Genomic DNA, 26445 nt, shown 5'->3' on the forward strand with positions numbered 1-26445 from the left:
TAGTATACAAATCATCTTTGAAAAAAAGTAAAATTACATTAAGTACAGGCTTGTTGGGGTCTGCACAACCACCTGAGAAAACCATGAGAACTTTCGATGAATCTGCAACATGTAGCGCCGAGCTGATATGGAGGGCATAACTACTCCCCTTGCCCCTGCTAGTCCAATTTGATAATGTTGAGCCTTATTGTCTCATATAATGCTTCCATGCTCGTGAACCACTTCATGCATTGGATAATTATTGGCTGCAAGTTATGTGCTTTGCACATGCAATAGTGACCTTTAGCTTGATAGGTTAGAATAGTTTCCTGTTGCAAATCCCCCTTGTGGTTTTTTGTCTTAAATTGGGTTGCCTGAGAAAAATAAACAAGATCCTGCTTGACTCGACTCCCGGCTCCTGTGCTTTTGTTTGGGCCGTAGGCACTCACCTTCTTGCTCTGCCCCACCGCTGGTGGGCTGGACCCATTACAGGCTTACTGGTAGATGCAACAAAGATCACAGAGAAGTGATATTTGAATACTAGTTTCAGTTCATTGTATGTCATTCACAATATTTTCATCCTTTCACTAGAGAAACAATCAATAATATCTGAAAATTATAACTAAGTCTATATTAATACAACTCATGTGAAAAGTGTATGATCAGGAAAATAAAATATACTAAATGTTTTCACAGAATAATTTACATTTTAATATCAGCAAATATTTGTACATAATATAAAATAAGAATGATATTGCACTAAAACAATAAACTTTTAAAACTATACATTTTCTGGGTGCAGTGGAAAACACCTGTTATCTCAGTATTTGTAAGGCTAATACTGGAGGGTCATAGGTTTGAGACCAGCCTCAGCAACTTGGCTAGATTTCAACAACCTAATATGAAACTGTTTCAAAACAGAGGGGTTGGGGGAGAGAGGGCTGGTGATATAAGATGGAGGTAGATTCAATGTCCTAGATTCAATCCTTATTACCACAAAAAATTTATTCTTATGTTATCTTTCTGAATTAATACTTATATCAGAAAAAATATTGCATAAACTATTGCCCCCTTATATTAAAATCCCATATTCTTATAAACCTAAAGATATAATTTGATTTATATTAGATAGTTGCATTGTGATAAAGTACATAAAACATAAAACCATATACATAATAATGCATTTGTATTATATAAATAAACATGTATGTATAAATATTCAGTATTTAAGCACTCAAATTAAAAAACACATCATGAAAACCATCATGACAAAGTAGGTTTCATTCCAAGGATGTATGGATAGTTCAACACACATAAGTTAATAAATATAATTCACTACATAAGCAAAATGAAAGACAAAACAACATGATCCTCTTAACAGATGTAGAAATAGCATTTGATAAAGTTCAAAAGCCTTTCATGATAAAGCCACTAAAGAAGTTCTGAATAGAAGAAAATTATCTGACTTTCACAAAGGCAGTTTACTATTAATTCAAAGCCATTATTATACTGAATGAAGAAAACCTGAAACAATTTTCATTAAAATCAGGAACAACACAAGGATGCCTACTACTATTATTCAATATAATACTATTCAGTATAGTACTCAAAATTAGCTACAGAAACAAGACAAAATAAAATTAAAGAAATACAAATAGAAAAAAGTAGTGAAATTATATTTATTTGATGATCACATTATCTTGTACTAATAATACTTAAAAAGTAAACTAAAAACTTCTGGAGCTATCGACAAAATTTATCAGAGCAGTTGTATATAAAATTAACTTGCAAAAACCAATAGCTTTACTATACACTAATCATCAATCTACTGCAAAAGAAACATGAAAAAATTTCATTTGTGATAGCTCCAAAATGAAAAAAATACATATACAAGGAGGTTGAATGCCCTAGATTCATTCCTTATTGCCACAAAAAAATAAAGAGAACAAGATAAAAATGTATTGTTATATTATCTTTCTGAGTTAATGTATAAATCTAACCAAAAGAGTAAAATCCTTCTGTGATAAAAAACTATAGAACATTGAAGAGAGAAAAAAATGGTGATTTTAGAAGATGAAAAGATGTCCCATGGTCTTGGATAGGAAGAATAAACATTATGAACATGACCATACTACCAAAACCACTATACAGATTTCATGCAATCCTTACAAAAATTCTAACATAAAAATAAAAAAATACTCTTAAAATATATATGAAAAATAAAAATTCCCAGAATAGGCAAAGAAATTAGCAACAAAAACCAGGCTGAAGGTATAGTATAGACTTCAAACTATACTACAAATTTGCAGTAATAAATGTTAATGGTATAAAAATATGCACATAGATTAAAAAAAACATAGTACAAGATACAGAAACAAACTCTCACACAAAATAATAACTTATATTTTGACAAAAAGCTCCAAAATAAGTGCTTGAGAAATGATAGACTTTTCAATAAAAAGTTTTCCTGGGAAAACTGGTTAACCATATATATAGAAAAATTTGATTAAACTCCAACTTCTCATCCTGTATTAGAGTAAGTTTCAGATAAATAAAATTACTACAGCATAGCATAGGACCAATACTCTAATACATATGCACCAGAAAAGACTTCCTCAACAAAACCTCCAAAGCTAAGAAAATAAAAAACAAAAATTGATAAATAGTATTACATCAGATTAAAAAGTTTCCATACAACAAAGGAAACTACCAAGAACCTAAATTGAATGCTTACAAATTGGGAGAAAATCTTCTCCAAATACATTTCTGATTCAGGATTAAGCTCTAGACTATGTAGAAAACTTAAATAACTCAGTATTTGAAAACCAAAGGACCCAGTATAAAACTGGCAATGGATCTGAATAGAGCCTTTTCAAAAAAAGAAATACAAATGGCCCATAAGTAGATAAAAAGTTTCAACATCTTTAGAAATTAGAAAAATACAAATCAAGAACTAATCCTGTTATTCCTCATCCACCATGTTGTACCCCATTAAGTTGTATGACTACAATGCACCAATAAAAAATAAAAAGTAAATAAAATGTTATTAGAAGTCTCCTCTGATGAACCTTATTAATTTATGGCCAGATTATGACAAGATAATTTTATAATCATGTCTTGTACATTGCTTTAATAAAAAAGCTTTCCCTAATATGCAGAAGCTAGGGAGAAAATGGGTCATAGGAGAAACTCTAGATAAAGGAGATACTTCTAGATGATCAAATAACCTAATCTAACTGAGGGTGATGGAATGGGAAAAGAGGGGAATTCATTAATGTACTGATATACATTAATAAATATATCAAAGTCAATCACTAAGCCAAACATGAGAAGGGAGAGGGGAAATGGGGCAGGAATTGGCTAAGGACAAATTGGATGATGTATGCATATGTGCCTCTGCCATCTTGTACTCCATTAAGATGTATGACTACAATACGCTAATAAAAATTTTAAAATAAAAAATAAAAAGCTTATTAAGCATCTATAAGTTGATTTACATGCCCCTGAAAATGTTGCAGAGAACTGAGACTACCACTGTCAACATACAAGTAGATGTAACCCATATAAATCAAGGTTCTAGTTCCTGGAGGCCCAGTAAAATAACAAAATATTAATAAAATATTGCTATGCTGCATTTTGTATTAAATGCTAACAAATTGATTGATCATTAAATGTTTGAGTTTTGATGTCAAAATGACTATTTGATTCTTAGCTCCTGGCCTTTGAGCCATGTGAGATAGGCCAAATACTTTATTTTTTAAGCCTGAGATTTGTCATTCTTGAAAGGAAGAAACAGAACCAATTTTACACAAAAAATAATGTCATTATTCATGCAAAACATCTAAACACAACCTGCATACTAATATAATGCAAATTGTTAGCAACAGTCGTGATATAATTATAATGTCCAAGTTTTCAGTATGAAAAAATTTGTATGATGTGGTTCTAAGAAAAAAAAGAATAAAATGCTTCAACTGTTATTAAATTCAATAGAATAATTTTGTCTGTGTGTTAGAGAAATGGCACTTGTTTTAAATGGCATTTTGTTTCAAATAAACAAGAGAGTTGGACAGAGTTGTATTCATCCATTTACTAGTAGCTATATTGCCATTATATTTTATAATGTTTAAAAGACTTACATTAATATACAATTTACAGAAAAAAAAGATAAGGAATATAAAACTTCATAGTGATTATCAGTAATTTCAAAATAATTTTTATTGCAAAACTTTTTTGTGAACTCCTGGAAATAGTTTTTTTAATGTTTCTTATTCATGAACAAAAATCAGGTACAAATTAACTGGAATTTTTAAATAATTTTATCAGTACAATGTAATTACACATCATATTAAGATTCAAAGTCAAAAAAACATACATGCCCATAGGTCTTGGTGTAGTACAGACCCTGTTACTTACTCCCTTCTGTATATATTAGGAGGATTGGTAGTGATACCTTCATATATTATGGACATAGCATATTTAAATGTTTCTTTCATCAATTCCTCCTTTTTGCCTCCTTAACCTTCTTTTATAATTTTCCATAATTCTACTGGTCTCTCTTCTGAAATAAAGTCCTTTTTATTTTCTATTTTCTCTCTAGCTTATACATGTAAGAGAATACATACTTTTTAAAATTTTTTTCTCTAGCATTATATATGCACATATATATATACATACATAATATATATAAAACTTATACAAAATACATTTTATCATTTTAAAATGAAAGCATTATATTTTTACAACATCATCAATGCATATAGTTTCAAAGAGAACCAACACAATATCTACAAAATTGCATTGATGAAAACAATGCTCAATACTCAGGGAATTCATATTTCTGCCTATAGATTTCATGTATTAGGGTTTAAAATATTAGGTTTCTTTCATAAATTTTATAGACGGAGCTTATTTATTTTGTCTACATGGACAGAATTAAGTGGTCATAATTTCCAAGATTTTTAAAAATTGTTTTATTGTAATGATATATCACATGAGGGTTAATGTGCTAAAACCACACATGCATGAAGCTCTTTGCATATATATCTCCACATCCTACCTGCTGCTCCTTCCTAAACACAAATTAATAAGATTGGTAGCAGTACCTTCACATATGTCCATAGTACTATTTAAAGGCTCTCCTTCATAGAGAGGGTCAGTTGGACACCCTTGTTCTCTATACCTAGAAAATTGTAATATAATCTTCATATATAGAGTTAAGAAGTTTCCCAGAATTTGTCTCCTCTAAACGTTTTCTTATTGATTTACCTGAATAGTGAAAATAACTTTCCATCTGTAGATTTTTACTAACAGGGAGTTTTTTTTTTTATAATTTTTTTTACCTCTCTTCCATAAGTTATATTTCTAATTATTTTTATGAGTATTTAAACATCTATTTTTACTCGTTTTCTTAATAATCCTATCTTTTTACTTATTTTGAAAATTTATTGCCCTTTATTCCAGAACATAGGAGTTAAAAAATCTACTAAGTACTGATTATGTATATGATTTTAGTTCAAAATTCATATATTTAGCTCCATAGACTAATATTATATTAAGTGCATGTGTTTGTTTAGTCATCCATTCATCTCAACTACCAACTCTTACATTTTACTAGCATAACTTCTTTCTATTTGGGGAAGGCATTGACAATTGAGCCCGGGAGCATTCTATCTTTCATATATACCCTTAACCCTTTTTATTTTCACTTACTTATTTTGTAGAAAGATCTAAGTTGCTGAGTCTGTCCTTGAGCCTGTGATCCTATTGTCTCAGCCTCTCAAGTACTGAGATTACAGGTAGGAACCACCATTCTTGGCTCATCAGGATTAATTCTAATTTTTATTTATCTTTCTTATAGATTGAACCCGTAGGCTCTTCTCTATTTTGTAAGATCTGTGTGGTTTTTAATCCAACTAATTATTCAAATATTTGTAGTGGTGATACTACTGAGTAAAGCAAGTAGGATGCAAATGAGTCTCTTATTATATCCAGTGCTTAGTGGAAATTCACAGAAAATTTCCTCTGCTTGTTGGTCTATTGCATTATTATGTACTAAAAAGTAGTGAAGACTGAAATCGCTAGTTTAGCCCTTTCTTGAATGTTGTGGTTTGAGTTTTAAATGTTTCCTAAAAGTTCATGTGTTGAAGTCTTGGTTCCCAATGCAGCATATTCAAAGGTAGAGCCTTTAGGAGATGATAACATTATGAGGCCTCTGACCTCATGAATTCATCAATCCATTAATGAATCCATAGCTTAATGAACTTGGGAGTAGAGACTTTTTTTTTTTAATGAAGCTGAATGTTTTATTTGCTTCTTATTTTGTTGCAAAGCTGCTGCTTCACTGTAAAAAAAAAATAGCACAAGCAAATGCAATATATTATAAAAATTAAGAGAGTGTTGTTCTTCATCCGACGCTGTACAACTAACACACACTTGTCCTCCACTCCCAGGCATTTCCAGTGGAAAGACCAGTATTTTGACAGAAATCCAGAGAGGGATGTAAGTGAGTTAGAGTATTATACAAGATTTATGGTAATAATGTTATCCTTGAATTGCATTATTTTTGTAACCAGTTTTTGCCACAGATCATTTTATAAATTCTGAATATCAGAGCCTAGAGTCTACTCTTAAAAATTCTAAGGTATTATAAAAATACTTATAGTGTATTTATCTGGGATCACAGGAAAGTGAAGGGTATTTTCTTCTAGTAGCAGTGTTGAGACTAGTTTCCTTTCCATCAATATTGCTAAAGATTGGCACTCAAGTCTTCCCTCCAGCGCGATGTAGACAACGGTGCTGGAGCCAGCCACTCACACTGTTTACCGGGGGCCGCTCTCACTTCTCAATAGACCTTATGTACTTCTCATAGGCCTCTTCACTCATGAGACCATCCAGCTCTGAGGGGTCACTCAGCGTCATCTTAATCAGCCAGCCATCTTCATAACAAGATTTGTTGACCAGCCCTGGATTCTCTGCAAGCGCCTCATTAACTTCGGTCACTTCTCCCGAGAGAGGAGAATAGAGTTCACTGGCAGCTTTCACGCTTTCCAAAGCACCAAACTCATCCTGCTTTTTCAATTTTGTCCCAACTTCAGGCAGACTACAGTAAACAACATCTCCCAAAGCGTCCTGTGCAAAATTGCTGATTCCCACTGTTCCAATTCCATTTTCTGTTGTTATCCATGCATGCTTGTCTGTGAATTTCCGCACCGAGAGCAGAGCGTGTTGGGTGTGCAGCGCCCGGACCGCGCCCGCCCCTGGCCGCCAGCCCGCACGCTCAGCGCCACTTGCAGCGCCAAGTTCCTGGGCTCCGCGGGAGTAGAGACTTTGTTACAACAGTGGACTCTCTTTTTGCAGGCTGACTGCCATGAGGTTAACAACTTTGCCACATTATGCAAGTCCACTGTAATATAATGCCTTGCAAAAAGCAATTGCTAAGTGTTCATGCACTGAAATCTTCGAAATGTGAACCAAGCCGGGCATGGTGGTGCACACTTGTATAATCCCCGCGCATGGGAGGCTGAGACAGGAGGATTGCACAGGTTCAAAGCCAGCCTCAGCTATTTAGTGAGGCTCTCAGCAACTTAGTGAGACCCTGTTTCCAAATAAAATATAAAATAGGTCTGGCAGCGTATCCTGGACGTAAAAAGCCCCCGGGTTCCATCCCTGGTACCACCAAAAAATAAAATAAAATAATAAAATAAAATAAAAGTGAACCGAAGATTTTTCCTCTTTTAAATTGTTCTTCTGTTATTTTGTCACAGAAAAGGAAAGCTGACTAACATATTGGCCTTCTAAATGTTAGAAAAACCTCAGCCTTTTGTAGAATTGATATTTAAGTTACCCTCATGTTTCAAAGATGATGCCAATGACTTCTAAGGATTCTGCTACTCTTACTACCCTGCTTAAATCAGTCTATTTTAGCATATGCTCATCATTTGGAGAAGGGAATCAAGGTCCTTGGCAGCGCTAGAGTTTTATTTTCATCTATGTTTTTTCAATAGTAGTCTGTCTCAGAAGATTCATGTGTTTGGAATTGAAGTATTTTAAATGAAGTTGCACATCAAGATATGAATAATGTAGAAATTGTAATTTATTTTGCAGTACTGGGTATGGAACACTGGGACATTCTACCTCTGAGTAACACCCTCAGCCCTATTTTTTAATTCTTTATATTGAAACAGGGTCTCACTGAGTTGCAAGGGGCCTGGCTAAGTAGATGAGACTGTCTCAGCCTCCTGAATGCTGGGATTAAAACCATGCACCACCACGCCCAGCTTTAGAAACTGCAATTTTACTGAAGTTCTTCATAATTATTTTCTGGAGTAATAAACATATTGACGTTATATGGTAAACATAGAAATATATTTCAGTTTAGACTTATAGCATTTTCTTATTTATAAAAAAAAAGTAAGCCAGCTTCAAAATAAAGAATAAAATATGGCTGGTTGTGTAGTTTGGAGGTAGGATGCCCCTGGGTTCAATCCCCAATACAAAAAAAAAAAAAATTACTAGTTGTACAATGTAGAAAGTAATTATAACACTTACATATTAGATCCTACTATGGAACCTATGTTAGTCAGCATTTCCATAGATATAATCCAAAGATCTGACCACCTAACTTACAGGAAAGAAGATTTATTTGATCGATTTTTCTGAGAGATACCTGGGCCCTGTGATTCATGCACTCTCTCTGTGAGGCTAAGGACCATGTATCGTACAGCATGAGAGCAGCAGGCAGCAACGAGCTGGGGAGCCTAAGGCTTTGCTCTCACATCTTGAACTCTGGAAGCTAGAGAGAAGGGGAGGAAAAATCACATATAATCCCAAATGCCACACCTAATGGTCTGGACCAACATTACAACTAAGCCCTACTCCCAAAGGTGAGGCCTCTGGAAGGTGATTGCATTATTTGGCCTCTGAACTCATGAGTTGATTAAAATGTTCATAATCAAGCCCCACTTCAAACATTGTCACCTCATTTCTATGAGTGCTGGGAGACATTCCAAATCTAAACCATTACACCTTTCTCCTAACTCCCTAAACATCATGGCCACCTCACAGTGCAAAATGCATTTTGTCCATCCGTAAGAGCCTTAACTGTTCCATCACTGCTATGGAGTTCTAAAAGTCCAAAGTCTCCTCTGAGCCTCATAGCAAATTCTTGTGAGTACCTGTAAAAGTAAAGATCAAAATAAACCGCAAGTAACAGTCATCCCATATACAGGGTCAGAAAGTAAATATTTGCATTATCCCCCCAAAAATAGGGCCATAAAAAAGCAATATAAATATCCAGCAGAGCAGATCCTTAATCCTGGGACTCCATTTCTGGCATTTAAGGCACATGATGATGAAGTAAGTCCTCCAAAGACCTTGGCAGCCCTGTCATTATGGCCTGGCTAATTGCAGTGAGAGGCTTACTGGCTCTTCCAGCCCCGCTCCATGGCGCATAGCTTGTAGCCTTTCATTTCTGCTATTTCTAAATCTCAGGAAGTTTTTTTTTTTTTTTTTTTTTTTTTGCAGACGTGCCTTCACCCTCACGATTCTTAAACTGCCCCATCTTGGCCTGCTTGCAGAGGTTTCAACCAAGGCATACATTTCTGGCCTTCCAGGCCTTACTTTGAAATCTGGGGATAAACCCCCATAACTTTTTTTTTTTTTTTTTTTTTTTAGCAAAGCTAGAATTACTTAAGCACTAAGGCCATCAGCAGAAAATGCAGTCACCACCTGTTGATCATTTCTTCTGGCCCTTTTTAATCACAGCAGCTGGGTCTACTTCCATCTGGGATGCCTCTGGCCCTAACTCCATCTTCACAATCATGGCCACTACTTTCTCCTTTCTTTCTGTCACTTTACTTTCTTCCACAGCACCATCTCTCTGAGTCCTAGCTTTATGCACACCTTTCTGGCTCCCAAAAGTCATTGTTCTATTAGCTGAACATGAACATCAGGACTCATAAAGCAGTTTGAATATTTTGCTTCTTTGAAATTTCCTCTGCCTATTTCTTAATCAGTACTGCAAAATAAATTACAATTTCTACATTATTCATATTCTTAATCAGTCCACCATCTTTAAACCTGGCCTCACACAAAGTCTCACTGAGTTGCAAATGTCTCATTAAGTAGCTGAGGCTATCCAGGAACCACAATCCTCCCATCTCAGCCTCCCAAATACTGGGATTACAAGGGTGCACCAGCACACCTGGCTCTGAAAATTATTTTTAACAGAAGGAAATAAAGCAACTTAAGCTAGTACTAAGTGTAATAAAAATTCAGGTTCTTGATATAAAAAATTGAAATGATTATACATAAAAAGATGTCTTATTTTTATCTATCATTATTTATTTATTTATTTATTCGTTCATTCATTCATTCATTCATTCATTATTCATTTATTTGCAGTGATGAGTACTGAACCCAGAGCCTTGTGTATTCTAGGAGGCATAGTGCTCTACCACTGAGTATTGAGCTACTATATCTTCAGATCCTCCTTTGCAGTTTTCTTGTACTATGGATACACAAATAGATGTAATAAAGTATTATAAGTATCCCTACCTCCTTTTCATTCAGCAAATAATGTGGTTCTAAGGATCTGAGAATCATGATATATTACATTTATCTTTAGTAGTATGAATATATTATATACCAACCATATGTGAAATTAGGTCTTGTTTCCTATGCAGACCTATTTCTTGTCTTTTTTTAAGCTTACATTTAATCTACCTCCTCTTCCTCCTCCTCCTCCTCCTCCTCCTCCTCCTCTTCCTCTTCCTCCTCCTCCTCCTTCTTCTTCTTTCTCTACTTCTTTCTTCTACTGTGATCCATGTTTTACTTTTACTATTTAAACAATTTATGGTTTATAAAGTTTCAAGTCACTTTGATGTTTTTATTTTAAATTAATGTATCTTATGTTTAATCTACATATAATATAGATTATTTTTACTTGTAATTAAGTATTATAACTGAAAAAATTAATTTTTATTTTACTATGAAATTTTGTTGCACATAATTATGCATTTGTAATATGAAAGTAAGAGAGATTCTCAATTAAGAATATTCATCTGTTAATAATTAACATTATTAATTTAAAAAAGATAATTTAAAATATTTTGACAGGTAAATGCAATTGTAAAACTGAATGTGATATCTTATGTATTTCTTTATCTAATTGTAATAGTTTATTTTTCTATTAATATGTTATGCAGCATTTATGGTCAATTTTTTTATATTTACAAATACACATGATTCTTTTTTTTTTGGCTGTGCTGGGGTCGGAACCTAGGGGCATTCTACCTCCGAGCTATGCTCCAGCCCTATCTTTTTATTATTTTTATTCTTTTGTTTTGAAACAGGGTCTTGCTGAGTTTGCAAAGGGCCTCACTAAATAGCTGAGGCTGTCTGTGAACCCAGATCCTCCTGTCTCAGCATCCCAAATACTGGTATTACAAGCGTCCACTACCATGCCTGGCTTACACATAATTCTTTTATTTAAAAAAACTGGGATTCCTCCTAAAGACATAAAATATATTCTAACCATTACAACTTTTAAAAATTTCATCAATTTATATTAATAAATTCTGACTGCAAACTAGAGGAAATATCAAAGAATTATAAAATTAGAGGAAATTTCAAACAATTATACAAATAATGTATAATTCTTTTAAATGAACATTTGTAAAACATTAGTTTCCTCAAAATACACATATATAAATACAAACATTAAATGAGTAAGAAAAATATTAGAAACTTCACCTAAACAATATAATTTCAGAGGTGAAGAATCTTATTGGGTACTCTGCTTTCATGTTGATCTGAAAGCACTGCCCTTCAGTTTTTGAGCTTGGCTATTAGAGTTTATATATTTTTTTCAAATTATTTGAAGAGAACACCAACGGACTACTGAACAGGGCTGAGTTTTTATAAAATGTGAATAGTTTTAATTTTGTTTATATACTTTTATTAGTGCATGATAATCTCACAGAGAAAGTAATATACAGGCACAGAACAGAGCCATACAGGCAGTTGAGATTGGCATTAGCACTCTCATTTGTGTACATAATGTAAATAGAAGAAATTTCTTCATTAATTTTTCCTGCCTTTTCCCAACTTTTCCCTAGACCACCTTCCTTGCTCCACTGGTGTTTTCCCTCCATTATTTAACATCCCTCTGGTGTCCCAATTATTCCCTAGCTTTTGCATAAGATGCTTCACTTTCTGTGATTAGCTAATCTTATTTATAAAATCTCCAGGGCCATCCATATTCTTGCAAATGACATCATTTTTTATCATTGAGTAGAATTCCACTGTGTGTATGTACCAAAATTTTGTAATCCATTTATTTTTTGATACCCACATAGGTTTGGTTCCATATTTAGCTATTGTAAATTGTGTTTCTATTAACATAGATATGCATGTGTTACTATAATATTCTGATTTTATTCCCTTTGGAAGGATACCCAAGAGTGGTATGGCTGGATTATATAGTGGATACATTCCCAGTTTTCTGAGGCATAATCACACTGATCTCCAGAGCAGCTATACAAATTTGCAATCACTAACAGTTAAATTCCTATATCCCCACATCCTAATTAGCACTTATTGTTGTTTGACTTCTTGATGATTGCCATTCTAAATGAAGTTAGAATAAACTTTTAATTTAAATCTTTTGGATTTCTAATGATGTTGAAATTTTTTATATATTTACCAGCCATTTGTGAAATGTCTATTTAGTTAAATTGACAATTTATTAGTTTTTTTAGTGTTAAGTCTTTTAAGTACTTTGTATATTCTAGATATTTGTTCACTAACAGGGGAATAACTGGTAAAAATCTTCTCCCTTTCTAGAGGCTCTCTCTTGAGACTCTTGATAGTTTTTGTTGATGAGTACAAACTTTTTAGTTAAATACCATCCCATGTATTAATTCTTATTTTAGTTTTCTGAGCCTTGGGAAACTTAATTAAGAAGTTTCTATTGTGTCTCTATATTGGAGTGTTGAACCTTTCTATCCTCTATTAATTTTTAAGTCTCTGTACTTATTTCTCAGTCTTTGATTCATCTTGATTTAACTAATGCAATATGAGAAGTAGAGATTTAATTACATTTTCTACAAATAGATAACCAAATTTCCCAACACTAATTGTTGAAAGGCTTCAACCTATGTTTTTGGCACATTTATAAAACATCAATGTCTATAAGCCTGTAGATTTCTTTATGAATCTTGTAATTCACTTGTGAATTATTGGATTACATTTTTTTGTAAAAGATTTGTAGAATTCAGCTGGGAATATATCTAGCCCTAAGATTCTTTTTTGTGTGTGGTATTCTACCTCCAGGCTATACTCCCAGACCTATTTTTTATACTTTATTTGTAATCAGAGTCTCACTAAGTTACTGAGAGTCTCACTAAGTAACTGAGGCTGGCTTCGAACCTGTGTGATCCTCCAGTTTCAGCCTCCTAAGTGCTGGGATTATAAGCGTGTGCCACCATGATTTGTTTTTTTAATGAAAGGTGGGCCACATTTTACTAATAAAAGGAATAATACAACAATAACATATTAAAGATAGTAGTAAAATCTTATTTTCCAAATGTAGGTAAACTCACTTTTATAAAACAAACTCTTTGAGAAATTATACCGCTCATATCACTAGATTGAACTTCCAGGAAAATACAATAAACCAGATGGATTTAACAGACATATATAAAATATTCCAACCAACAACAGCTGAATATATATTCTTCTCAGCTGCTCATGGATCTTTTCCATAATAGACCATATTCTGGGCCACAAAGAAAGTATCAGTACATCCAAAAACTGTAATATAATTTCTTGCATCCCTTGTGATCATAGTGGAATGAAAGTAGAAATCTATAACAAAAGAGCAAAAAATGACATAAATACATAGTGACTGAATTATATATTTTTGAATGAGGACTGGATCATAGAAGATTAAGGGGGTAAATTATAAATTTCTTACAATCATATGAAAATAAAGACACAATACCAAAATTTATGTGATACACTGAATGTGGTTTAAGAGAACAAGCTAGCACTGAGTGCCCACATAAGAGAAACTGAAAGTCAATATAGAAACAACCTAATGATACATATACCTCAAGGCCCTAGAAAAACAGGAAAAGACTAATTCCAATGCCAGTAGAATGCAGGAGATCATAAAAATCAAGCAGAAATCAATAGAATAAGCAGCAGCAACAACAAAAACAATACAAAAATCAACAAAAACAAAAAATTATTTTGAAAATATTAACAAAATAGATAAGGCCAACTTAACCAACAGGAAGAGAATTGACCCATATTACTAAAATCTGAAATGAAAAAGGAGATATCACACCAGAGTCAAAATCCAGAGGATTATCAGAAACCATTTTGAGAATTTATATTTTAATAAACTGGAAAAAATTAAGAATCAGTAGATTTCTAAACATACACAACCTACCTAAATTGAACTAAGAGGACACAGAAAACCTAAATGACCAAGATCAAGAAAAGAGATAGAGAGCTGAAGTTTTTGACCATTACAATAGCAAAGCAGATAATCAGTTCTACCAAAACTCTGTTCTCATAGGTAAATGTAAAAAATGTTAGATAAAACTATATAATAAGTAGACAAATGCAAATTCTTATCAGTTTAATGATACAGGGATATTACTATTAGAGATGTTTTTGGACTAAACGTGCAATAATTTATTCTAATATTTTTTGCAGAATTAAGTATGAAATCCAGGGGCATTCTACCTCCCAGCTACACCCTCTTGTCCTTTTTTAATTTTTTTTAAATTTTGAAACAGGGTCTCCTTGAGTTGCAAAGGGCCTCACTAAGTAGCTGAGACTGGCTGTGAACCGCGATCCTCCTGTCTCAGCCTTCCAAATGCTAGAATTATAAGCATGCGCCACCATGCCTGGCCTATTCTAATTTTCATAAAGCTTAACTAACTAATTAACAAAGGGCAAAAAATATAGATTAGTGCAAGATTGTTTGCTTAGCAGGTATGAGGTCCTGGGTTTAATCCCTAGTATATACTCAGGCAGATCTATGTAACTGTTTCTAATGACCCATTTAGTTGTTAATGTCATGATATTTAAAATCTTAGGTTTGCAACAAATTCAATAGGATTACCTTTTGACTTAAAGATATGTACATTATTATTTTGGCTGGTTTGGAACATAGTACACAATTAAAAAACTATTATCAGGGACCGGTCGTCAGACCCTGGGTCCCAGGCAGGGGGCGGGTAGGGAATGCCTGGCCCCGGAAGATCCAGGACCCGGGTCGCAGGACTCTGGGCCCTGGGCGGGATCGCATGGAGCACACCAGACCCCTGGAGAAACCAGGCCAGGTCACAGTGCTACTGAGTGCCTGATCCCACTACCTCCTCAAACCACACATACTGTCTTCTCTTATTTAAAAAAAAAAAAAAAAAAAGAAAAAGAAAAAGAAAAAAGAAAAATATCGGAGAGGGGTCAAGAAGGCTGAGGCTGATACCAGGACACTGGAGATGCAGACAAAACTTATTCAAATAAACTGGAACTTTTGGAAAAATTCCCCGTGAAGGAGGACTGCTTCTTCTCTACATTGTTAAGAATCTTGGACATCACCTGAAAAGAGAAAGGTTAGCGGAGACCAAGGAGAAAGGTGGTCTCCGAGATGGTGGTGGAGACTTGTATTCAGGAGAAGCAGAAATTGGATCCTACCAACCTTATTTTTTTGGAGAAATTACACCAAATATCTAACAACTGTTGTGCATGCTTAGGAACACTGGCCAACATTCAGAGTGGAAAAGGAGCTTGGGAAAGATTTGAAATGGTGGAGTCAGTGGCCAGTACTCAGGGGAGGCAGAGATCTGTGCATTACACCTGGAACCTTTGAAGTAACAACCCCAGAGGCAGAATGTTACCACCATGCACCCTCGAGAACGGGGGACAAATGGCTGGGCAAAGAGGGTGCTCAGATTGGAGCTTGCCGAGGGGTGAGGCCGGTGCTGGAGCCTCCGAGGCCAGAATCGGAGCCTGCCAAGGCGTTTGACCAATGCTGGGGCCAGTGAGGCCGGGATCGGAGCCTGTCGTGAGGCAAGGCCAGTGCTGGGGCCTCTGAGGCTGGGAACGAAGCCTGCTGAGGGGTTAGGCTGGTGCCGGGGTCAGTGGCCTGCACTGGAGTGTTCCGTGAGGCAAGGCCGCTACTGAGGCCTCTAAAGCTGGGATTGGAGCCTGCCGAGGGGTTAGGCTGGTGCTGGGGCCAGTGCTGGGGCCTCCGAGGCCAGGATCTGAGCCTGCCAAGGAGTTAGGCCAAAATCGGGGCCAGCGTGGCCGGGATCGGAGCCTGCTGTGAGGCCGGGCATGTTCTGGGGCCTCTGAGGCCAGGATTGGAGCCTGCTGAGGGGTTAGGCCGATGCTGAGGCCAATGGCCAGCATTGGAGCCTGCCGTGAGGCTAGGCTGGTTCTAGGGCCTCCGAGGCCAAGATCTGAGCCTGTCGAGGGGTTAGACAGGTGCCGGGGCCAGCGTGGCTGGGATAGGAGTCTGCTGTGAGGAAAGGCCAGTGCTGGGGCCTTCGAGGCCTGGATTGGAGCCTGCCAAGGGGTTAGGCCGGTGCTGGGCCAGCGTGGCCGGGATCGGAGCCTGCCGTGAGGCAAGGCTGTTACTAGGGCCTCCGAGGCCGGGATTGGAGCCTGCCAAGGAGTTAGGCTAATGCCGGGGCCAGCAGCCATCATCAGAGCCTGCCTTTAGGCAAGGCCAGCGCTGGGGCCTCCGAGGCCAGAATCGGAGCCTGCCAAGCGGTTAGGCCAATGCTGGGGCCAATGGCCGGCATCGAGCCTGCCATGAGAACAGGCCAGTGCTGGGGCCTCCGAGGTCGGGAATGGAGCCTGCCGAGGAGTTAGGCCAAAGCCAGGGCCAGCGTGGCCAGGAACGGAGACTGCTGTGAGGCCAGGTAGGTGCTGGGGCCTCTGAGGCCAGGATCAGAGCCTGCCGAGGGGTTAGGCCAATGCCGGGGCCAATAGCCGGCATCGGAGCCTGCCGTGAGGCAAGGCCACTGCAGAGGCCTCCAAGGCCGGGATCGGAGCCTGCCAGAGGGGTTAGGCTGATGCCGGGGCCAGCAGCCAGCATCGGAGCCTGCCGTGAGGCATGGCCAGTGCTGGGGCCTTCGAGGCCAGGATTGGAGCCTGCCGAAGGGGTAGGCTGGTGCCGGGGCCAGTGAGGCCAGGACCGGAGCCTGCCGTGGAGCAAGGTTGGTGCTGGGGCCTCCGAGGCCGAGATCCGAGCCTGCCGAGGGGTTTTGCCGGTGCCGTGGTCAGCGGCCGACATCGGAGTCTGCTGTGAGGCAAGGCCACTACTGAGGCCTCCGAGGCCGGGATCAGAGCCTGCCTTGAAGCTAGACCAGTCCTGGGGCCACTGAGGCCATGATCGGAGCCAGCTGAGGGGTTAGGCTGGTGTTGGGGCCAGCAAGACCAGAATTGGGGCCTCCCATGAGGCAAAGCTGCTGCTTGAGCCAGCGAGGTTTGGATTAGTCCATCAGGTAGCCAGGCTACTACTGGGGCCATCAAGAGTGGGATCGTTACTTGCAATGCGGCATGCACAGAGAAATATTGCAGAAAAAAAAAAACAGATGCTTCCCCTAATCAGCAAAACTAGGAGGAAAGGGGCAACAGGAAGAGGTCAAGCTATAGAAAGTGCCCTATATTGAAGCAATTAAGGTGACCAATCAGAGGGTATGGAGTAGGGGAGGATGGAGCCTCTTTAAAACACAGGAGGTACATAAACAAATGTATCAAAGTTAAATACCAAACAAGCATGGGATCGAGGGAGGGGGAAGGGATGGGATGGGGTTTGGATGAGGGCTAATTGGATGATGTGTGCTTATATATCCTCTCAAGTCATGTACTCCAATGTCATATATGATTACAATGCACCAGTAAAAATAAATTTAGAAAAATAAAAAACTATTATCAGAAAAAAATAAAACCTGAAATTATAAGTAAATATTTAATCAAGCAGGGCATGGTAGCACATTCTTGTAATTCCAGCATTTGGGAGGTTGAGACAGGAGGATTTCAGGTTGTGGACAGCCTCAGCTACTTAGTGAGGCTCTTTGCAAATCAATAAGACCCTGGTTCAAAATAAATAATTAAAAATTGGGCTGGGGGTATATCTTGGAGGTAGAATGTCTTTGAGTTCCATCCCCAATACTGAAAAAAATAGGGCTAGGGGAGCAGCGTAGAGACATAATGCCCCTGGATTCAATCCCCAACCTACAAAGTAATTAAATATGTTATACCATTCATTTGATAAAAACAATAAACATATTTGAAGTACAGGATTTAAAAATATTACTTTTGCCAGGCATGGTGGCACACTCTTGTAATCTCAGCACTTGGGAGGCGGAGACAGGAGAATCACGCAGGTTCCAAGTCAGCCCTGGCTTAAGAGACCCTGTTTCCAAATAAAAAGTATAAAATAGGTCTGAGAGTGTAGCCCGGAGGTAGAAGGGTTTCCAGGAACCTCAGTACCACCAAAAAATAAAAAAATAATAAAAAATAAAAAATATCACTTTAGTTACTGATTTTTTTTTGAGGTACTGGGGATGGAACCCAGAGGCATTCTACTTTTGAGCTATACCCTCAGCCCTATTTTTTAGTCTTTTTATTTTTGAAACAGGTTCTCACTGAGTTGCAAAGGACCTCACTAAGTAGCTGTTGGAGAACCACGGTCTTCTGATCTCAGCCTGTCGTATGCTGGGCTTACAAGCTTGTGCCACTACTCCTGCCTTTAGTTATTGATTTTGTAAGGAGAAATTCTCAATAACATGAGACCTCAAAAATACTCTAAATGCATTTAATTAGTTTAAACAATGTTCAATTATACAAAACCTTTCATTAGGCATTGTTGAAATGTAAAAAGAAATTAATATGAGTGATATGACTTGCATTTAGAATGTCTCTCAGACCACATGTTGTAGACATACATAGCAAAGAATTTATACATTTGAGATTGTCTCTTGAGAGACCTGAGTTTGCATCCAAAACTTGCTAGGATCCTGAAAAGCATTAAACTATCAGAAGAGGATGGCATACACCTAGGAATGAAAATGACACACACCTAGGAATAAAAAATAGTTATTTTAAAAAAAATTTGGAAATGTTGTATGAGAAATGTTGAAAAGTTAAGGTGGTTGCTGGGCATGGTGTTGCACGCTTGTAATCCTAGCATTCTGGAGGCCTAGACTAGAGGATTGTGATTCACCAATAGCCTTAGCAAGGCTCTTCGCAACTCAATGAGAACCTGTTTTGAAAATAAAAAGACTAACCTTTGTTTTTCCTTCTTTGAACTGTCTTTATTCAGTTTGGGTATTAGTGTGATGTTGGCTTCATAGAATGTATTTAGGAGAGTTCCACTTTTTTCTATTTCACAAAATAGGTTGAGGAGTATTGGGGTTAGCTCTTCTATAAAGGTTTTATTTGGGAAGAGAATATGGTAACCCTCTGGGTTGTGCTAAGTTTCCTAACACAGTCAATCAGAAGATATAGGAGGAGAAAGATTTCCCTGTCTTAATATTTCTTCTTTGTTTTGATACTGACAGCCAAATCTGGACCACACTAGCCTATGACAGGCAGCTTTTACAAGTACTATAGACCTGAGTTCACACACTACAGTCTTATTAATTTTTTTGATGTTGGGAAAGTCACCTGTGTGCTGGAAGTTCTGTGAAACAGAGGGTAGATGTAAAAATTAAATTTCCAGTTATTTTTTGCAAAAAAATAATAAAAAAATAAAAAGACTAAAAAATAGGGCTGGGGTGTAGCGTGGAGGTACAATGCCCCTGGGTTTCATCCCTAGAACCACACACACATAAAAAAAACTTAAGGTAGTTATATTATTTTAGTGGGATACAGGTAAGATTTATCTTTTATTATTCTTATGCCTTTATCATCTTCAATAATTCAATATAATAGTATTTTAGAATCAGCCTCTTAATTTAATGACTAAGACTCAAATACTACCTTTTTTAGAAGTGATTGTCCTAGATGATAATTACACTAATTACTCTTTCCTAATAATTATTATTTCTCTATATTTATTGAAAAATTAATCTGTGCCTCATAAATCTGTACAATATGTTTCTATTAAAATTTTTAAAAAATAAAATTTTGATAGTAGCCTCTTCTAAAAAATATTACAGGTCCATTTACCTGGGTTTTCCATCCATTTCACAGATATATAAACATATTAGTGAACCATGCCTTCTCTAAGACAATGCTTTATTAGTCAGAATAAGAAGAAAAAGCAAGTTGCTAAAACAACCATATGACACAAACCATTCACTAAATAGTTTACCAAAGGTTTAATATTTAATGAATCAATAAGCATTATTTTCTTTAGACCACTGCAGTTTGGAACCTCTGTTTATTCATTCTAGCCTTTACCTTAACAATATAAGTTGTTTACAAATACCTAAAATTAAAAATTATTTTACAGTTCTTAGCATTTTAGAAACATGTTATATAGAAGATGGGATGTAGTTGTGGCAAAAAGCTGTCATTTTTATTTTGAACAGAAATAATTATATAATTAGCCTCAAAAAATAAATGAATATTTGTGTTTATATAACAAATTAGTATATAATTATATATGATAAATGAGTATTTAAGTTAAATAAATGATTATTTAAGTTACATATTTAAGTTTACTTAAATAAGTACAAATTACTCTCCCACTCTCTTATTGTAGCATATAGATTGTAAGGACAGTTCTCCTTTTACAGACCATTGATTCTCTACTTAATGATATAGATGTAGATTTTTCAATGAAAAGCCATGTAAATGGGATGTTTCTTTTTATTACTTTAATTAATTCCAATGTTGCTATAAAAGTGTGTTTGTTTATAGCTCTGTAGAAGTAAATTATGCTTATGTATCCAATATCCTAATTAATAACATAATTTTTTAAATAGATGTGGTAAGCTGAACAGTGACCTCACAAGACATATTCATGTCCAAATTTCTGGAACCTACAAATGATATTTTTATGGCAAAGAGGATTTTCCAGATGGGATTTAATTTAAGAATTTGGGATGGTAAAATTATTCTGTATCACTTAGGCAGATACTAAATGCAGTTAAGTATATATCTAATGAGAGAAATAAGTGAGGATTTTATACATAAAAAGAGAGAAAGCATATTGTCTATGAAAGCAGAGAGTGAAGTGATCAGGGGGTAAAAAAGGGTTCTAAGGAGTTGGCTAGAATCAGTGCATGATATTAGCATGTGTGGAATGTCCCATAGAATCCCATTAATTTGTGCAATTAAAATGATTAAATAACTATAATAAAAATAATATTAAAGATTGTGGGCCAAGAGTGCTGACTCATGCCTGTAATCACAGTACTTGCCAGGGTCATGAGTATCACAAGTTCAAGGCCAGCCTCAGGAATTTAAAAAGACACTGTTTCAAAATAAATAAGGCTGTGGTTGTAGCTTAAAGGTACTATAACCCTGGGTTCAATCCCCAGTGCACATACAAAAAATGATTGTATATTTTTCTATGATCATATTTAATAAACATGATATGTGAGTACTAGTTACAATTGTAAATTTAGGGATAAAATACTAGCTAAGACAGACATTCTAAGATTTATTTTATAAATTACGACATATATAAATAATTACCCCAACCTTCAAAATATCCTTTATTTGACAAAGACTGAAGAGGTATTATTCTAATTTTAGAAGGTTTAAAAGGAGATAATTATACAATGCTGAGAATTCTTTGACACTTTTCTGCTGGAATACAAGATAAATAATCCCTTGGGATTTAAGATTTCCGACTTGATTAGTTCAATATAATAAGCACAATATTTAATAAAAATTGGAGAAGTTTAAGTGATTTCTATATACAAACCATTTTATTTAGGGGACCTGATTAACCAAATTTAGTATATAATGAAAGAAGATTAATAGGATTCTCTTTTTAAGTCAGCACTCTTTTGGTTGTGCGCAGCATTGAAATTAATTGTGCCCATTAGAGAATTATATTTGAATACAGTATCACAGTCAAATATTTATTTATTGAGGAAATTTGTAGATAAAATATAATCCTTCATGTGAAGTCACCTTTAATAAGCAAAAAATGTATGTAATATAAAAACATAAAATATTCACTTATAAGGCACTATGCATAATTTAAAGGAAGGAAATAATGTATCATCACAAATACTTAGTAATATATTGGATATAAAAAAGTGAATCCACACACCTTATGAAGTTAAAGTAACAATAGATCAATACTATAATGCAAGTACTATGATCACACTGCTATGCATAAAAGAATGATTGTTCTGGCCGCATAGAGAGTTGGAGCACATTCAAATAGCTAGAACTAGGCAGGTTTTAACCAAATTGTAAATGGGTTAAAGTGAAAATTTACTTAGAAAAAACATTGCATTTGTGGATAAAAAGAAAAAAATCAAAGAGAAAGAATATATTATACAAAAAAATATAGAAGAGAGAAAAGAAAGATTGTAAATTGGAAGCTAGAAGTTGAAGAAATAATATAATTTTAGATAAAAAGTTTTGTTAGGGTCAATGATTTTAAAATATTTTTACATTAGCATTATTCAGTTTTAAAATTAGTAGAAATATGTCCAATTTGAGTAAGTATATTAGAATATATGAGTGGATATATGCACAACACTGTTCTGATTCTCTTTAGTGATGCTAATGTGTATAATCAGATTTCAAAATAATTTCACAGAAAATATTTGACTTATATACATAAAACATTACCTGTTTAAAGGAGAAATTGTCCTAATAATAAAAGTTAAGTTTTATGATATGTATAGTTAAAACACTGAAAATATTGTGATTAAGAATTGTTGAAAATATCAACATGGTCAAAAGGTAAAAGACAAAAAGAAAACAAAATTGATTATACTAATATCCTAAAAAGTGGAATATAATTTGAGATAAAAAAGTCTAGATCATCAATAATTATATAAAATGAGAATATTATAAAGCAGAGAGAACAGTAATAAGGAACCAAAGCGCCAATGTTATCTAAAAAACAGCATCAAAATAAACAATGTCAAAATAAGATCCCTGAGTGTACTTAGTATTTAGAGATTTTTATCTGCCAAGAGATTAATTTCTAATTTCTTTTCTTTTCTTTTGCAGGTCTGGGGATGGAACCCAGAGGCATTTGACCTCTGAGCTATAACCCCTGCCCAATTTTTTTATTCTTTATTTTGAAACAGGGTCTCACTGATTTGCGGAGGGCCTAAGTAGCTGAGGCTGTCCACGAACGGAGATCCTCCTGTCTCAGCAGAAACATTATGCAGCTCTATACCCACATTGCACTTCTCCAAAATAGAAAATGTGCATGGAATCCTCTCATATATCAAAGCCAGGGACCACAAAGAACAATGGACAAGAGTCAAGACCCAGGGCTATGACATGAGCTCTTTATTTTTTACTGTTTCAGGCAAAAATTTTGCATGCTTGATATTGTTAATTATCATAGCATAGTAATTAATTTGTGTTTCTTCTTTCCTTCCTTCTTTCCTTCCTTCCCTCCCTCTTTCTTTCTTTCTTTCTTTCTTTCTTTCTTTCTTTCTTTCTTTCTTTCTTTTCTTTCTTGTACTGGGGATGGAACCCTTTTACCTCTGGGCTACACTCCCAGACCTATAAACAGGGTCCAGGGTCTCTCTTAAGCCAATGAGGCTGGCTTCGAACCTGCGCAATTCTCCTGTCTCTGCTTCCCAAGAGTGGGGATTACAAGCATGCGTCACCACTCCCAGCATCATTTTATTCATATATATATATATATATATATATATATATATATATATATATATGTTACTAGGTGGAACCCAGAGGCTTTCTACCTCTGTGCTATACTCCCAGACCTACTTTATACTTTATTTGGAAGCAGGGTCTCACTAAGTTGCTGAGAGCCTCACTAAGTAACTGAGGCTGATTTCAAACCTGTGAGATCCTCCTGTCTCAGCCTCCCAAGTGCTGGGATTACAAGTGTGTGCCACTATTCCTGGCTCATTTCTTTCTTTTTAAAATAAGATTTTAGTTTTGGTTGTCTCCTTATCAACCATTTTATATATGACAATTATATAACTTTCTTTTTAATAGGTCATTTCTTCTTATAAAACAGTGAACCTGACTTTGAATTAAAAAAAAATCATTAGAGGGACTTCCGGGAAGATGGCAACTGAGAAAAGCAGGCTTAAGAGCCCCGCTAACAACCAATCTCCATTACCACAAAATCAGCGCCTTTCATAGCCAAAAAACACCATCACCAGAGAAACAAAAAAATCACCAGGCTCCAGAGATAAAGCGGACTGAGAACAGAGCTCAGAGCCACAGAGGAGATACACCGGCCTCACGCCGGAGGACGCAGCAGCAGCGCCATACTGCCGGCGGCAGCCGCGAGTTCTCCAGACGGCTACAGCAAGCTGAGGTGAGCCGCTGCAGAACAGCCAGGCGGGATTTTTGAGCGCAGGGAACATCTAAAGCTCCCAGTGGCTGAGCTCAGCACACGCTGCAGGCACTCAGAGTTGAACTCAAAACCAAGAAGAAATAAGCCAGCCTCACGGCCGAGGGCGTATTAGCGGCGCCATATTGCCACTGGCGGCAGCAGCAGCGAATTCACCGAGTCCAGTAAAGCTACATCTGTGAACTCAAGAACAGTGAGTCAAATTGTGGGCCACAGAGGAGAAATCCCAGTACTGTACTCCCTGGGACTTGACCCAGTGGGGGAGTGGCGGTGGCAGAGATATCACACCATAGGAGAACTTGCAACCTGGCACCCCCCACAGTCTAAAGCAGCCTCTATCGACTCCCTGGGTCGGAGACTCTGTGATACAACCCAGTAAAGGAGTAGTAGGGTCTGAGATACTACAGACTTGAGATCCAGAGCACCTTAAGTGAAGTCATAGTGACCCCAGGGAAGAACCCAGAGAAGGCACAAACTTCCGAAATCATGGGAAAGAGGAATAACACTGGAGCAATGAATGCCCACAACCCCACAACATCAGAACCCGATAAAACAGAAATTCAGAGATTTCTAGAAGATCAAATCAGGAAAATAACTGTAGAAATAATAGAGGTGCTTCGAAAAGATCTCAGAGAGAGCCAAAAAGAGATAAAGGATGCAATTAATGAAGTAAAGGCCTCAATTCAAAGCACAAACAACCGATTAGACCACATGGAGAACAGAATCTCACTCTTAGAAGATGATCTTTCAAAAAATGAACGCATAGTTTCTAATCTAGAAAAAAATATCTGACAGCAGGAATCTGACATTGAAGAAATATGGACCCATTTTAAGAGAGCTAACCTAAGAATAATTGGAATAGAGGAGGAAAAAGAAAGTGATACCAAAGGGATCAACTTTCTCTTCAAGGAAGTAATAGCAGAAAAATTCCCAAACATAGAGCAAGAGGTTGATACACAGGTCCAGGAAACTTACAGAACTCCCTTTAGACAGGATCGGAGAAGAGGATCCCCACGCCACATAATTGTCAAAATGGCCAATGTGGAAGCCAAGCAGAGAATCTTAAAGGCAACAAAAACAAAGGGCCAAGTGACATTCAGAGGCAAACCAATTAGAATCACTCCAGACTTCCCAAACCAAGTCATGAGAGCCAGAAGGGCTTGGAGTAATATATTCCAAACTCTGAAAGAAAACAACTTCCAGCCAAAAATTTTTTACCCAGCAAAACTTTCTATCAAATTAGATGGAGAAATAAGAAGCTTCTATGACAAACAGAAACTGAAGGAATTTATGTCTTCAAAACCAGCGCTAGAGAAAATACTCAAAGAGATTAACTACAAAGAAGAAATAGGTAACACACACCAGAACCAGAGAAACAAGATTTTCCATCCAACAGACAACTAAGATTGGTTATCTGTGGAGATTCATTATTTATGTTAGCCTTTTACCTATCTCTAAATTGTATTGTTTGCCTTTATTGTTGTTAATTTTTAGGATTTCTAGTTGGAATATTAATATACCTTCAGATATAGCATTTGGAAATATTTTATCCAATTCTATTAGTAACTTTTAACTCTGTTTACATTGTATTTGGATATACAGTTTTTTTTTTTTTTTTTTTTTTTTTTTTTAGGGAGTTTGTATACTCTTCTGTTGCCTGTGCCATTGAAATCATATCCAAGAAATCAATGCCAATTTTAATGTTGTGAGGTTTAATGACCCAGATTTTCCTCTAAAAGTTTATAGTCTTCAGATTTATATTTAGGTCTTTTATCTATTTTGAGTTAATACTTGTATATGGGATTAGGTAAGGGTCCAATTTTATTCTTTTCCATGTAATTATTATTTTTCAACAATATTTAGTTAAAAGATTATTATTTCCACCACAAAATGTTTGTGGAAACCTTGTCAAAAATAACTTGATAATATAGGGAAGAATTTAGCTCTAGGCT

At 36.1% G+C, this 26445-nt stretch overlaps 1 protein-coding gene across 1 annotated transcript; it reads right to left on the minus strand.

Annotated features, from left to right (window-relative positions):
- Positions 1 to 6816: 6816 nt before the first annotated feature.
- LOC308263587 (glycine cleavage system H protein, mitochondrial-like) lies at positions 6817 to 9425 on the minus strand (the record flags this gene model as incomplete). Its single annotated transcript, XM_080696581.1, has 3 exons — positions 6817 to 7306; positions 9039 to 9155; positions 9403 to 9425. The coding sequence occupies 3 exons, from the start codon at positions 9423 to 9425 to the stop codon at positions 6817 to 6819; spliced, it is 630 nt and encodes a 209-aa protein (XP_080552707.1).
- Positions 9426 to 26445: the final 17020 nt, after the last annotated feature.

The sequence above is a fragment of the Muscardinus avellanarius genome (genome assembly GCF_963383645.1).
Source record: "Muscardinus avellanarius genome assembly, chromosome: 5".
Taxonomy (NCBI): domain Eukaryota; kingdom Metazoa; phylum Chordata; class Mammalia; order Rodentia; family Gliridae; genus Muscardinus; species Muscardinus avellanarius.